This window comes from Odontomachus brunneus, unplaced genomic scaffold (genome assembly GCF_010583005.1).
Source record: "Odontomachus brunneus isolate Ranch 3 - 2012 unplaced genomic scaffold, Obru_v1 Obru_scaffold_024, whole genome shotgun sequence".
NCBI classification, from domain to species: Eukaryota; Metazoa; Arthropoda; class Insecta; order Hymenoptera; family Formicidae; genus Odontomachus; species Odontomachus brunneus.
The window spans coordinates 271,090-286,102 of record NW_022639474.1 but is presented as its reverse complement, the minus strand read 5'-3'; the positions used below and the strand labels follow the sequence as shown (position 1 = coordinate 286,102).

General features: G+C 39.2%; 2 protein-coding genes across 6 annotated transcripts in view; both read right to left on the bottom strand.

Annotated features, from left to right (window-relative positions):
- Positions 1-6,234, bottom strand: part of LOC116842341 — a 29,240-nt gene extending 23,006 nt beyond the window's left edge. Inside the window, exon 1 of the mRNA XM_032811421.1 lies at positions 5,880-6,234. The gene's annotated coding sequence lies outside the window, so the exon portion shown is untranslated. The remainder of the gene's footprint in view (positions 1-5,879) is intronic.
- Positions 6,235-6,620: 386 nt separating this feature from the next.
- Positions 6,621-14,997, bottom strand: LOC116842333 (uncharacterized protein YFR016C-like). Of its 5 annotated transcripts, none has more exons than XM_032811411.1 (7): positions 14,764-14,995; positions 13,798-14,087; positions 10,036-11,688; positions 9,627-9,933; positions 8,970-9,142; positions 8,170-8,308; positions 6,621-7,960 (listed from the first exon to the last, which is right to left on the bottom strand). In XM_032811411.1, the coding sequence occupies exons 2-6, from the start codon at positions 13,894-13,896 to the stop codon at positions 8,267-8,269; spliced, it is 2,274 nt and encodes a 757-aa protein (XP_032667302.1). In that variant the 5' UTR covers positions 13,897-14,087; positions 14,764-14,995; the 3' UTR covers positions 6,621-7,960; positions 8,170-8,266. The 5 variants fall into 5 exon arrangements, with proteins under 5 accessions (XP_032667302.1, XP_032667300.1, XP_032667301.1 ...); XM_032811409.1 differs by having other exon boundaries at positions 6,622-8,078; positions 13,798-14,670; XM_032811410.1 differs by having other exon boundaries at positions 6,622-8,078; positions 13,798-14,667.
- Between the last annotated feature and the right edge of the window lie 16 nt (positions 14,998-15,013).

The window sequence follows — 15,013 nt, the reverse complement described above, 5'->3', positions numbered from 1 at the left end:
TTTTTTTTAAGTAGAACAAATAATTGTTTTCATGAAAAACTGAGATTTTATTAAAGTTTCAAGGAAATGTATATTTTCTTATTTAAAAAATGCTTTATATCAATATAAATATATTATTTTAGTATTCGTCGAATATTTTTTTATTCCTTAGATATTCTTTTACTCAGTGTATATAATACCATAACATGATACATATATTAAGTATATAATAATATATATTAAATATATCATACACATAATACTATATTAGAGTATTAATATAACATATTAGAGTATTAAATATAATAAAATATTTTTGTAAATTAAAATTCAGCAAATAATTAATAAATTTCCCAGGACCAATATTTGTCATTTTCCTGTTATGTCACTTTAGCAAAAAATAAATTATAAAGGAACTACATACGTTCAAGAGGAAAAAATATTGTGTATTAAAAAATCTCAAAAAAACTATTTTTCCAGAATTTTTTATAAGATAACGAAAAATCGAATAATGTCAAACTTTTTTCCTTATTTTGTTTACCTTATTTGAAGAATATATTTAAAGAATTATTTATACCGTTCCTTTATTTTTCTTGCAAGTTCCGAGAATGTAACATACAGCAGAAGAATATATTTTTAAAATATGACTTAAAAAATATGCAAAGTTTCACGTTATTCAGTTTTTTCATTTCGCAAAAAATTCCGGAGGAGCATCTTTTTGCGACTTCTCAAATTAAAATATTTCCCTAGTGGGATGCGCACATTTCATCATCAGGTATCATTCGCGTATATCTCGTGTCACAAATTTTTAAAACTCTGCTATATTCACATAATTCTTTGCGAAGCTGCAGTGCTGTGAAAATCCAAGAAACTCTCGATGGTTCGGACGACGAGTATCCGCCGACGCGCTCAATGGCGAGCTAACGAAACAGAAAATGAAGGAGATTCCGTTCCTCCTCGCGAGTCGCGTCGTATTTTTAGGCGAACATACTCGGCTCAAGTAAAAAGGGTCGTACCGAATCCGCCGGAAAAACAAAACGATTTCGTCGTCCAGCGAACGTTCCAGTCGTTTCTCGTGTTTCAAGCTCGTATGTCCTTGTTCTAGCCTCGATCGACGTTTTAACCCGCGACTGCACTCGACATCATTTCGACTACTCTAACAAGAGCGTATTCGATTCGTGCGAGTTTAATTGGCGCACTCATTTCCGTCGGCTCATCACGATCAAAGGTATCGCCCGGGTTTCGAATGACGAGAGATTATTTGCGACACGACTGAGATGGTTACGATCGCCGGAGACTGATTAATTTTGCAGATGACGTTACACGCACCCCATAAACGGGCGCACCCCATACGAAATGGACGATGAGTCACCACCCCCATAGCGCCAATTTCCGGCTGGCTTCGCTCGCCGGAGAAGGAAGCCATGTATACGATCGCACAGCGAACGATACTCTGCTGCAGTCACGATAAATGCTCGGCGAGAAAAACTCGTTCGTGTCAAAGCCGACAAAAATGACGAGTAGGAAAAATATACTCATCATTACCAACAACGTTCCAAGACACGTTGTTATTATATAGTTAAGCGAATATCAAAAATTTCGCTCGTCCGCGCAACTCTCCCGTCCAAGCTCGTTTCTCTCTTCGTCGGCGACGCGATCTTTTTCTTTTTTACGGTCGTGACTACAACGCTCTTTGTTTCCGTGGTCAATCCCGTGCAGAGTGCACGAGGAAAAAAGGAGAGTACGAAGGAGACGGAAGGAAGGACGAACCGAGCGTAGGAAGACAATGGATCCTCGAGACGCCAGCCGACGCTCCTCCAAGGCTCTTCTGCGCGACGCGGAGGAAACACGAGGTGGAGACAGTAGGATTTCGCGCGATTTTATTTTTCTTCCTCGCGAAGGGACACTGGGAGGCCAATGATGGACATTAATCGACTAAAATTTTCTTTCAGTAAAATAATCGGCAAGTCAATAATTAAAATCAATTAATCGTCATATATATAATTACGAGTAATTTAATCGACTGATTAAATAAATTATTCGGTGTATGATAATTACATCAAAGTTTGATTAATAATTAATCTCATTAACCGATGAAATCATTTTATTTTGTTTATGACGATTGATTATTTTTGATTATCAATTTGCTGATTATTTTGATCAAAGGAAATTTTTAAATCGCGAATAATCTCACCGATGGATAAAATTATTTTTTTATTTTCTATATGACGATAGATTAAATTTGCCGTTTATTATAGTTAAAGGAAACTTTAATCGATTAATAGCCAACAAAGCGGAAGGTGCCATGCGTCGGTGAAAGTTCGATGGCAATATCGAGAGGCGTCGCGAAATGCAATTTCCGCGGTACTTCCGTGAAAATATAGTGATATAAGATAAAACTCAAGCAGTGTTACAACCTTCTGTCGCTCGTGAGAGGAAAAGAAAATAGAGCTGCAAGGAGACGTGGGCGCACACGCGTACACGCGCCGATTGTGAAGCGATATTTCCTCGATTTCATTGAGAAACGCGTTTATAAATACGTCGCACGTCTCGATCGATCCCCTAACGAGGAAGGGTCGAGGATGCGACGCAATAAAAATCGCTTCCACGTGACGACCCCGCGCATAAAGAGTCCGTCCGCACGTCCCTCTATCCGGTAAAGTTGCTGAAGGTCAAGAGTTGCAGTTACCGAACGATCGATCGCGACAAACAAAAGGTGACGGCGCGATAATTACTGACGAGATCGCGGGGATGCGCCAATAATACGCGCGACTGAATTTTACCGACGACCCGTGGCGACATTTCTCGAAAGGTCATTCGCTATTACGGAGTCGACGAATCGCGGGCTGACTGCCACAGCGCGGATGAAACAACTGACCCGCGGTTTGCGGGAAAACTGCGTCGCAGTTGCATTTTTCTAAGAGAAGAATTACACGCGCAAGCCTCGAAGGGGACAAAAACTTGCACATGCACTCGAGGCTGTTTTTCGAACAGAAACACCGTATGATGCGATTATAAGTTTTTTATATATTTGTTGCGATCGGCAACTGTGATGAACATCGATTCGAGTTAATATTCGGTACTTATTTACTTCATTTGCGGCGAATAAACATCGGGAAAATTTAATTTCCTAAATTAATGTAAATGTTAACGCTACGTTATTACCCGTAATTATATTGAACGAAAATATGAGTAAAATTGGACCGACATCTTGGTTCTATATTAACCCTGCAAAATTCGTCGAAGGATTAATAGAAAATCTAATAGATATAAATAAATCATAGATAATAATAAATTAATAGATATAACGTTATATGAGCTATTATTCCGCTTATTACGAATGATTATGTGCTTTATATGTTACCGGCAAAATAAAAAAATTCGGCATTATAGAATACTTAAGAATTATATATCTTATATATCTTATATTGTATAATATATCTTAGATATATAAAATATCTAAGCATTTTATATATATATATATATAAATTGATAGACAATCTGTAGAATGCTTAGGTAATAATCTATACAATATCTGAGTGTCACACAACCGATAACATATACATCAACGTGGATTTAAATGACGCGCTACGATACAAAGCAAGCATAAGCAGAATCGAAAAGAAGGCGTTGGTCGATCTAAGATAGGACTTGTTGCTTAAGGAGTATTATTAGAAGCGACAAATCAACACTTGTGCTGATTCATGAAATTGCGATTACTTGTCAAACGATGCCACAGACTGCAAATACTGGCTTTAGAGCGGACTTTAAATTTGGACTTTGCACAACGTGTTCATTTATCGGCTTTTAAAGACCGAATCACTCGAATGGCCTTTTTTGGTACCCTCGGAAGCCGACAATACAGGCCCATCGAGATCAGTCAAGCATGTGCTCTTTCGGGTCAAAGGTTACGCGCGAGTGAATTTAACAGCGATAGCCGGAAAAAGTCTGCGGACGTTCGCATCCTCTAAACTCTTTGAGCCGCGAAGGAAAGTTTCACGAAAAGTATTTTTTTGTGCATAAAATATAAATAAGAAATGTGGACAAGATGTTCGTGTGAAGCGGTTTTAGTGTCTCACGATTCTCTGTACATAGGATATACGCGTGATTCAGTTCCAAAATGAATTCCACTGCTCGATTCAGAATGTGCCATTTTACGTTTGCAATCCATCATCCAATTCAGACTTCGGGGGAGCTCCTATCGTCTCGTGATCGGAGAAAGGCCGCGCATTAGGGTCGCCCCCGTAGAAATAGATATTAGAAAACGCGTGCTATGCACGTGATCTCTCGAGGCTCTCCGAAGCCCGAAGCGGTTGACAAATCGCGTGCATCGATACATGTATCTCGCGCATTATCGACCTAGATTTGCGCTCGCCCAAGGATAATCTACCGCCTGTCGGAGCCTTAGGATTTCCTGACAATAGGCTTCGCAACCATTCTAAGCAAGAGCGCCCCGATTTTGTGAGCCTACGCCCACGTTTTCGTGAAAACACGCGAGTCAGAAAATCAGGAGAATCGTGAGGTCGTCGCGCTTTAGAAAGATAACGTGAGATCAAATTTCAACACGGGGATAATCTACGCGATTGTCATATTCGTGCAGCTGTTTATCCAGCTGTCGATTATATTAAACTCCTTCAATGACTAATTTCTTAAATGAGATAACAAGCTAAGGCTAAAAATTTTATTTTTATTCGAAATTTCAGCCTTCGAGAAATTTAGAGTTGTGTGGATATTCGAATACCGTAAGATGGGGTTACTTTGTGACTGTAGGGGTTACTTTGTGACACAGTGAATATTGGTCAATATTCACTGTGTCACAAAGTAACCCCTACAGTCACAAAGTAACCCCATCTTACGGTATTCGAACATTTGAATAATCGAATATTCGACTATCCGATTACTCAGATTCTCGAAACTTTGAAACTAAAGATAAAAATACATAAAATAAAGAGCTATTTAAACTGTGGCTAATTATACAGTATCTTGTTGCATTCTTCAAAATTTGTTCTATTAAGAACTTTGATATTTCAAATCTTCAAATAGAGATTCAATGCTTTAAATTAAATTATTCGAAGCTTCGAACATCAATTTCAAATTATAAAAAGTCAAAGTCAAATTATATCGGAGCTTCGAATATATCAAACAGTATTAACTCTTAACTAATCAATTAAATAGCAAATATGTCTACTGACAAAATTTTCTAAATAAACTTGTGCAGTCAAATCTATTGACTATGAGCCAATCGAAAGAGGATTTTACCAGCCAGCATGCAACGTTGCTAATTAGCTGCGCTCTTTAGCATTCTAACATTCGCACAGATACGAGTCAGTATTCAGTATGCACATTGCTTTTCATTTTCATTGTGTTATAATCTCGACGCGATAACTAGTAAAATCCTCTTTTATAAAGCTTATGCAAAGAAAGTTACAATCATGGGACTAACTTGACTCCTGCGCACGACTATTTAAAGCGACACATTTACGGGCGGGTGAATGGGACTGGAGGGTGAATAGAATCTTAAATCAAAAACTTCCGTTTCTTCTAAGCACTTCGACTCTTGCCCGTGAACTAATACGAACGAATAAGTAATCCTTCAGTTAAGAGTAGCAATTCGAGAAGAGAGAATCTCCCGGTAAGTCAGACATCAGGGTGAAGTTGTCGATAACCCTTGATTCTCGACTGATTTCAAGTCAATCTCAACTCTCGCCAACTTCAACAGGTACGAGAAAGAGAATATGGCGACCGAATCAAGTTTGACGTACATAGAATCGTTTCGCGCTTTTCTAGGGATGCCATCGCGTTTATCGTTCATTGAGAAACACCCCGTATACTCCTTCGACCCGACTCACCCTCCGCGCTTTTCATCCACCCACCAAATTACCGTAAACGAGCCGACTTACCGGAAACACCGGCGCTTCCTGACGTCCGCTCGCTCGGCCGCCAAATCCCTCCTCCACAGCGGCCACCAAGTAGACACCGGGATCGCACCCCGCACGTGGAAGACCGCAGCTGACCGCACGTGACACAACGGCGAAGGGAAGCGGCTCCGGAGCTGCTTCGCAGGATCGACGATGCCGGCGAACTCCCCTTCTCTATCTCTCTTTCTCTCTGTCACTCTCTTTAGTCTCCCCTCTTTCTCTCTCTCTCTCTCTCTCTCTCTCTCTCTCTCTCTCTCTCTCTCTCTCGAGTACGGAGCAACGCGGTTACGTACTTTACAGTCGCGAGGCTACTTCGAGACTGTTCCAGACTACGCGAGAGGAACGGCGCGCGGGGCGTCAATGAAAGCGCGCCGGTACACTTGCGCGCGCCGCCCCGCGACGAGCGGCGCCTCGCGCATCACCCACACTAGTGACGCGATCATGGACATAGTATACATGAACTCCGAATGCCCTATGTTCTGTCGTCTAATAGAGTGAAGCCAACATTTAGAAAGAGAGCGAGAATAGAGGGGCTATAATTTTCTTCCTATTTTGTCACTTTTTTGTCGCGCGTGCATCCATTTCTCGTTTCCACAATATTATAGAGCGCAACAGCACTCTTAGACTGGCAAGTAAACGTCTTACTTAAATCTTATTGCACTTTGTCTGTGCAGAAAGAGACAGAACAGAGGGGCTGTATATATTGGCTTCTCTTTTCTGATTGTATGCGGAGTCTATGTATATTTTATCTATAGTCTCTTTCTACATGTTGGCTTCACTTTTCTGGCCGTATGCGGGGTTCATGTATACTACGTCCATGGACGCAACGTCGTGAAGCTTGCCCAATAACGCGGCAGAGGTCAAAGACAGTCCACCTGCCGTTATACAGATATCGTGCGCTCTTTGTTTGCTTTGATTGGAAACTCGAGATTGTTGATCCACGTTCCTCTTTTCCTCGTGTATTGTTTCGATCGAGATACGATCTTTGGGAACGATTCTTTGGGAATTTCATTGTGAATTTCGTCGCGAAATCAGCTTCATGTTCTATATTCTAAGGTTACATTTCAACATATCATCCTTTCGTGAGATTTTTATTGAAAAAAATCTGTAATATGTGTAAACCATAGACTTCCAGTCAAGAGTTTTACTCAAAGTGGATGTTTTACAACGCAAGTTAAATGTGATGCGTTAGATAGCCAGTCGAATCGCGCAATCAATCGATCGCCAATCCGACATTTTTCTGCGCAATATTTAAAAATTCATCGGCACGACACATATTAATCGAGAACCGAATCAAGGCGAATGAAATAAATGAATTGTAAATCGAAGTATGATACGTGCTTCTAAATATCTGTTTTTCCTTGTGCCACAATTTCATTTCATTCTATAATTCGCGTAGGTGTTAGCGAATGATTTTCACAAAGTTTCACAACTCGCGCATACACCGGAAACGCGAATATGTTGCACAGTCGACTTAGTAATTGCATAAAGGAGAAATCTCAGCTTCGATTTCATTATGAAAACTACTATCTACTGACACGAATCCTATCGCGCAAAAGGATTAATTATAAACAAACAAAATTCTACACGGAGAAAATATTACAGTTCTTTTTCATATAAATTATTTTTGCTATGTTTAGTAGTCTACAGAGAAAAATTGTCAGTAGGTTCACCTTGCTAAGGAATATAGTAAATTCCACCAGAAATATATCAAATTTCGTTAGAAATATAGCAAATTACTTAATAACATATTTCAGTTCCTAAAATACAAATAATCACGATAGAATGTCGATCTATTCATCGATTGCAAAATTCTGTAATAATATTTTTACTGTAAAATTCTCTCTCCGTGCATCTTCGAGTAAAGACATGACATCTGCAGATTTTTTAACACGTTCGTTTATTTCCCGATTGATACAATACATAACTAGTAACTACCAGGCAACATCGGAAAAAAGACAATGATTATGTAACTTACGTTATGTAATTCTCCCTGTTATGCGACATAATATCACGCACCAACCTTTCTTCAGCTGTTTTCTTTAGTCGATCGTTACGCCACTCTTAAATTCAACGATGTTTTGCTCTTCAAATGATTTACATATGACACGAAATTATATGTAAATTCAACAAAGGACATCCTGTCTCAACGCATACTCGTTCGCGTTTACTTTTCACACACTTAATCAATCGAAAAGCAAAGCATCGATTTCTAACATCAGAAAGCTCAAAGTATAAAATATGAGATAAGTTTCAATTTTTAGGTACTCACAATTCCGAAGTATCCGCCAAATCTGCAGCTAAATCGCCAACTTCGACGAAGACCCTCGACGTGTTCGTGTACTAATATCATCTCACGTGTTGCGGCGTCATCTGATTTTAATCGTAGTTTCCCGCAGCTCGCGTATCGTCTGGAAGCAGAAACGATGTATCTCGTTTAAAGACACTTTCGTGAGCATGTCCGAGCGAAAAACTTCCTCGCGGACGCGGGCGCGCTGTTAACCGTTTGTTTCCTTATTCGGTTCCTTATTGCGTCTCCATTGTCCTCGTCGTAACATGCTCTCTCGCCTACTTACACGCCGGCCGACACACGTACACACCTAGGTACTTCCTCGTAAAAGAGAATTTCTCTTCCGACCCTTTTTGCTTTAACCGTATTACGCAAAGACGCGCAAAAAATACCGTGCTAATAGTGTGACGTAGGTTCCTCGTACACGTCATCGTGTCGGCTATTTCCGATTTCGTTACGTCAGGGAATACGTAATTACTTGCATCGTTAAGGTGCACAGGATGTTCCGCCGCGCATGAATATCGATATTCGTGACGTGAGGCAATATAACGCATGATAGTAAAATAGCGTGGGAGATTTCTCTTTAATAAAATCCTCTGATACATTATCTATGTGTGCGTGTTATGATGAGGTTCTTTATAACACACGCAATTTGCATTATGTAGCGGTTCATGAAGTAATGCAGTGCCTGAGTTGTGCAATTAATAAAATCGCTTATACCGACTCAGGCTTAACAAATGATAGCTAACAATCGAAATACGAGCGAAAGAAAAGTGACCAACCTTTTTGGTATCCTCCAACGTCGTGGGAACGTAGCGGGCATTGATCGCTTGCGCCACAGCGCAGTAGTCACGATACAAGATATATTGATCCTTCAACCATCGCCTGATCGCCGAAACTCTCGCTCGAAGCACGGCGAGCTGATCGTCCGGCTGCGACTCGAAGTCGAGTGGATCTGGAAAAAAATATTGCACTTATTTCTTCTGTTTGCGCTTACATACGCGTGATTAAACGAGAAATTGTTCACGGTGAATGTTTGAATACGTTTACACGCAACGCATCCAAGCGTATCTCCAATCAAATACGAGATGTACTTAATGCGCTCGTCATACGGCTCTATCACTGGCTCCACCGTCGGTCCACGTTCCCATTGTTTCGGCACAATGCGGATTCCTTCTATTCATTGCTAGAGTCGCGATTGTTCGCGCGTTCGCCGCGGTACAGCACGACTTCGGGCGCATTCGATGCAGTGACATAAATCGCGAGAGTAACAAAAAGAGAAAACGGAATAAAATAGAGAAGTCGTTTTGTAATAAGAGAGATCGGTATTTATAATGAATAATATTCGACACTCTTAATAAGAAGCAGCAGTGATAATTGACGGTTTAATTATCGACAAGGAGATGCATCTTGCGTGGTACTTTTGTCTTTGAACTTACCAGGCGGTGTAAATTCCGCGATCTTCGGAAATTCCAAGGGACTGAAATAGTTCGGAGTAGAACCCGATCCTCCTAACCTTAAGTCTTTCAGTTCGTGTATGTATTTTTGGAGGTCTTCCCGTTCTTGCTGCAGTCTAAGTTCAACAACCCGCTTCTGTAGTTCACGTATTTGTTTCCTGTCGTATCTCAAAGTCTTGTATTCTTTATGACTTCCGGCGCAATCACGAGTTTCGGCTGGTTCTGAATAAGTAACCCTAGCTTTCCTCTTCTTCCTTTTAGTGCTGTGTTCACGATTATTGTTCTCCGTCTGAAAAGACGATATTATTTGTAAAAGAAAAAATTGTATTTGGAGATATTGTATTTGTATTTGGAAAAACTATAACAGACAAATATTAATATTAATATTTACCATCTTATCTTCTTCCGAAGAGCTATGATGACTTTCTTCTCTCTTTGTCCGCCTCGACGTCGCCTCCAAGATCTCAGACTCAGTTCTCCTTTCATAAGAGCTTTCGTATACTTTCCCCACTGTTTTCAAGTTTGCGTGTCGCCTGGCCATCGCGTCGACTGCATCTCTGTGCATCTTTCTCAGCACATTCGTGACGTTTTGGGGAATCCGTCGATCTGAACTTTCTGCAAGGACATTTTCATCCTCTCCACTTCTCTCTATCTTCTTCCTCGACGAAGTAGACTTTGTTGGTTTGCTTTTCTCCCTCGACGAGCTAGACTTCATCGGTTCGCTTTTCTCCTTGGACGAACTAGACTTCGTCGGTTCGCTCTTTTTCCTCGATGAACCAGACTTCGTCTGTTCTGTGCTCCGCTCGTCGGTCGTTACCGGCAATCCGATGACATCCATCATTAGACGTTCTCTCGTTTCGTCCAACACTTTCCCGCGCTCTTCCCGGTCACTTTCTTGTCGGCTCGCTGAAGTCATCACCACCACGGAGCCCTTTCTCCGGGAAACTTTCTTGCCTGTCTTGCTGTCAATATTCTCGACGTTTTCGACATCATTTGACGGCTCTTCGCTCAAACTGATTTTTATGTCGTCCGTATTGGGATTGACCGTTAGACTGATTGCATTTTTCTTCCCATCCATAATTTTCTCGCTGTGCGATCTCGATTTTGATCGCACCGTTGAGCTCGAAATGTCTTCGAAAGTGTCGTTCACGTATCCATTTTCGCCTGCCGGATGTTTCAACCTGCTTGAGACGTCCGCAGAAACATTCTCGGCTGACGAGCGTCCGGAATTGCTGGAAACTATCTTAGCAGAACTATCTACAGTTTTTTCAGCGATGCTTTTCTCAATATGAGAAAATTCCGAGATAATTTCACTGCCGTCTTCCAAAGTGTCGATTGATTCATCGATAACGCTGTTGCCACGCGACGACCCCGAATGATTAGAATTCCTTGAACTTCGGCCAGAACTCATTCTCCTCAGTACCTTAGTGACCTTTTTCTCTTCGATTGAATGTTCTCCCGATTTCAGGTAGGAACGCGGCTTGGAGGTGTTTTTGTTCGATTTCTCGAGTATCTTTGATCGCTTTGCGACTGATGAATTAGCAGACGATGATTTTTCTCTCGATATGCCGGATAATTTATCAAACTGCTTTTCTTTCTCGGACTTTAGACCAGTTTTCATACTTCCTTCGTGTCTCGAGTATTCCTCATTAGCCGTGGAGGACCGTCGTTGCAATGTTTTCGAGCGCGAAAGTGATTTCGACGAAACCATCGAGTCATCGAGCACGCTTTCGATCGAGCTATTTTCCTGAATCGTTATTATATCTGAAGCGAAACTCTCTTGCTTTCGTATAGAACGTGACGACGATTTATCTTCCGACGGCATCGCGACATCAAGGTCGGCTTCGTCGACAGCTTGGTTCATCCTGTCAGATTGCTTATCCTGCAATGGAAGTTTCGCGCTCTCTTCGTGACCTTCGAATCTCATATCTGGCATTTTTATGTCAAGCTTAGGCTTCGGAGAGTTCCCCGACGACTCCTTCAATTGCTTCGACAAGTTTTCCGATAGGTTCAACGAGACGGTGCTTATCGAGCTGTCTGTATCCTACGAGAAACGCAAAACATCGTGTGTTGCAAACATTATCACTTACAAACACGAACTTAAATAAGACAATAAATGTTATTTGTTTATTGTCTCGTTTACTGTCTCTTTCCTTTCCTTTGTACACGGAAAAAACTCGGTTTATGTAAAGTAAAAGTACTAATGCCTGGATACGTACTTAATCCTGGACATTTTTCTTATTTCGATTTTTAAGTACAAAAATATTTAAACTTCCAACATAAAAAATATATATATATATTTATTCTATATACATATATTTTATGTTGAAAGTTCAAACATTTGTATTTAAATATCAAAATAAGATGTTCAAATACCAGGAATGTCCGGGAATTGATATTTTTACTTTACCTTTTCCTGTTATCTAATGAAAATAAGATAAAAACTCGATTGTAGGGATCTTTCCTGTAAAGAATTTCTATTCAGTCAATTGTCCTCGACTATTTCGACAGGCTTTTAACGCACACAAATGTTCAGACGAATATCTCTGGCCGCAGTACAGATATCGTTTTTTCACCGATCTTTTTTTTTAATCACCATTTTATCAACAGAAATACCTTCTGTGCAATATAACACATGTATTAAACGAATATATGAAAACATACACAAATACAATACACAAAGCAACTATATATTCATATATAATTATAATATTGTGAACTTATTAATTGAATTTATTGAATTAAATTTTCATGTTGAACTATGCAGTTACTTGACGAAATTTCACATTAATTATTCAAAAATATAAATATCATATTGCAAGATGAAACATTGGAATGTATGAAAACATGTAAATATAATATACAAACATATATATAAATTTATATATAATTATTAAGGAATACAAATGACGTATATTGCAGAATGAAACACTCGATTTGCAAGATTAATTAAAACAAGAACAGTTATTTAATTAAAGTTAAAAGTTAAAAGATTTAATGTTGGCAATGTTCAGCAGAGAATGTTGTTTTACAATTGTTGTAAAATTCGTCAATCTAATTGATATGTTCTTAGGTTCAGCCAAGATTAAGAACCCTAACAGCACAGATATCCAGGAGACATTCAGAGAACATCCTGAGAACTTTCTTGAGATGTTTCTACATCCTCAGGACATCTCTGGGATGTCTCCAGAAGACCTTGTGCTGTATGGGAACATATATCAATCACCCAAATAACACAAGACAACTTGAGATCTCTCATCCTAAATATGCTTAAGATATTTCTAGAACATTCCTCAGGACATCCTTCGATCCATTCTGGATAATTTTGGGTTGGTTATCTTGGATTAGAGTAAGCGAACCTATTTCAGAACAACCCATTTCAAAATACTTTAATTTTTTTCCTGTATTAGCTATCAAATAATATCAAATTTTTATGTTAGTAACAAAGAACATGTTCTTTGTTACATGAAAATGACATTGAACATGAAAATTTGATATTATTTGACAGCTAATACAGGAAAAAAATTAAAGTGTTTCAAAATAGGTGCTATTCCGAAATAGGTTCACTTACTCTATTTGGATTCATGAATTTTAGAGCAGTTGCAAAGCATAGCTTTCTCTGTGAAATGTAACTACTGATTATTTAAAAATATAAATATCATATATTGTAAAACATTTGTAAATATATAAACTTATGAAATACTTAAAATATATAACATTTACTTAGATCTACTATTTTCCTATATGTAGGAAAAAATGTAGAGAAGTATGCTGAAAGTATAATGTATGTAATAGGGCTTATATTTGTATGCTCAGTTTTGAAACTTAAATTCAACAAGATAATATCCATGTGAAAAGATAACACCCAGCCACCTTAAATAATCTATTATTTTCAGCCATATTATATCAAACTATTTTCATGCTCAAAAATACAATAGATATATGTCCAGACACAGAAAAAGAGACAAAAAACGAGAAAATGGAAGATTTTCGAGGTTAGTTAAAAATTTTGCATTTTTCGAATTTCAATGTTGAACCATCCGGGACAGTTATTTGGCATGATCAACTTGACATTGACGACATCACGTGACAAATCACGGTGAGTCGAATTTCAGGAGCGCAGACATATTGTCTTATTTTTAGGAATACTCACTTCTGTGCGGTTCCATCTCTGTTCTCTGCGTTTCATTTTATATTTCTCTTCAATTTCCTTCACCCGCGTCAACGCTGCGTTCGCCTTCGAGGAAAGCATATTTTCTTCCTTTTCTTCCTAGTCTTGATTATCCAATTCAGCGCCTCTTCACTTGACACGCGTCGTACCACTTGTAAATTTTAATTATCAATGAACTGATGAGGTGCGGCGGTCCTGTTTTGAAGTGAGTCACGTTGGGTCGTTTCGTTCGTTTTCGCCATGACGAGTTTGCTTTCTCGTTGCCACGGAAACTGCCGGCACGTACGTATATGGCATTATCGCGCTTGATATTGATATCCATCGCAAATCGTTAGTACCATTAAGAGTGAAATGCAAGAGGAATTTATAGACAATTCATCGTGATTTCAGCGTAATCATGCACGCAAGCAAAGTCTACCGCGCCGTTAGGTAGCCAAAAGCCTTGAAATATTGAGATAAAATAGTCTATAATGATGATTTCTCTAGAGACATTAGTAACTGTAGTTGAAAGTACAATTATTCCGACATCGAAATACCGAGAATAAAGTCTAATCTTCAATATGATATTTATTTCCTGTTTCTTTCTTTTTATCTCTATCTGGTTTAATCTCTATCTGAATTAAATCTTTAGTCAGAACAACACATATAAAGAACACATATAAAGAACACATATAAAGAACACATATAAAGAACATTTAAAAAGTGTAAATGAACAAATAAATCTCGCAATCTCTTATTTCTTATCTGTTTATTTTTTTCCATCTTTAATCTCCAATCCGCTTTGAAGGATATTTTGGCTTTTACTCGTTGCATTATAACTTCTCAACTTCGTTCAGTAGAGGTTAATTGTATCTACTTGAAAATAATCGCCATTGTGATTAATGCGCTTACTGTCAAACATCTCTCTCAGAGAGTGACTAATAAAAGTATCAGATAAAGTTCGAATACCTCGTACCGCCACCATTAATTCTCGAGCCGGGATCGTAAATATTTCAATCCGTGAAAATTCAGATGAATCTCGCGATTGCCGCAAGAGTACGAAAACGCGAGTTCAAACCGAGACACTCATAATGACAATTGCGTCGGCACCAATCAGAGGCTTCCACAGCTTCGGGTGTCCCCGACCGGCTACGACAGTCTTCGGCTTCCACTCGTCAACCAAGTACTGTCGTATCGACGACTGATAAGCGACCGCGAT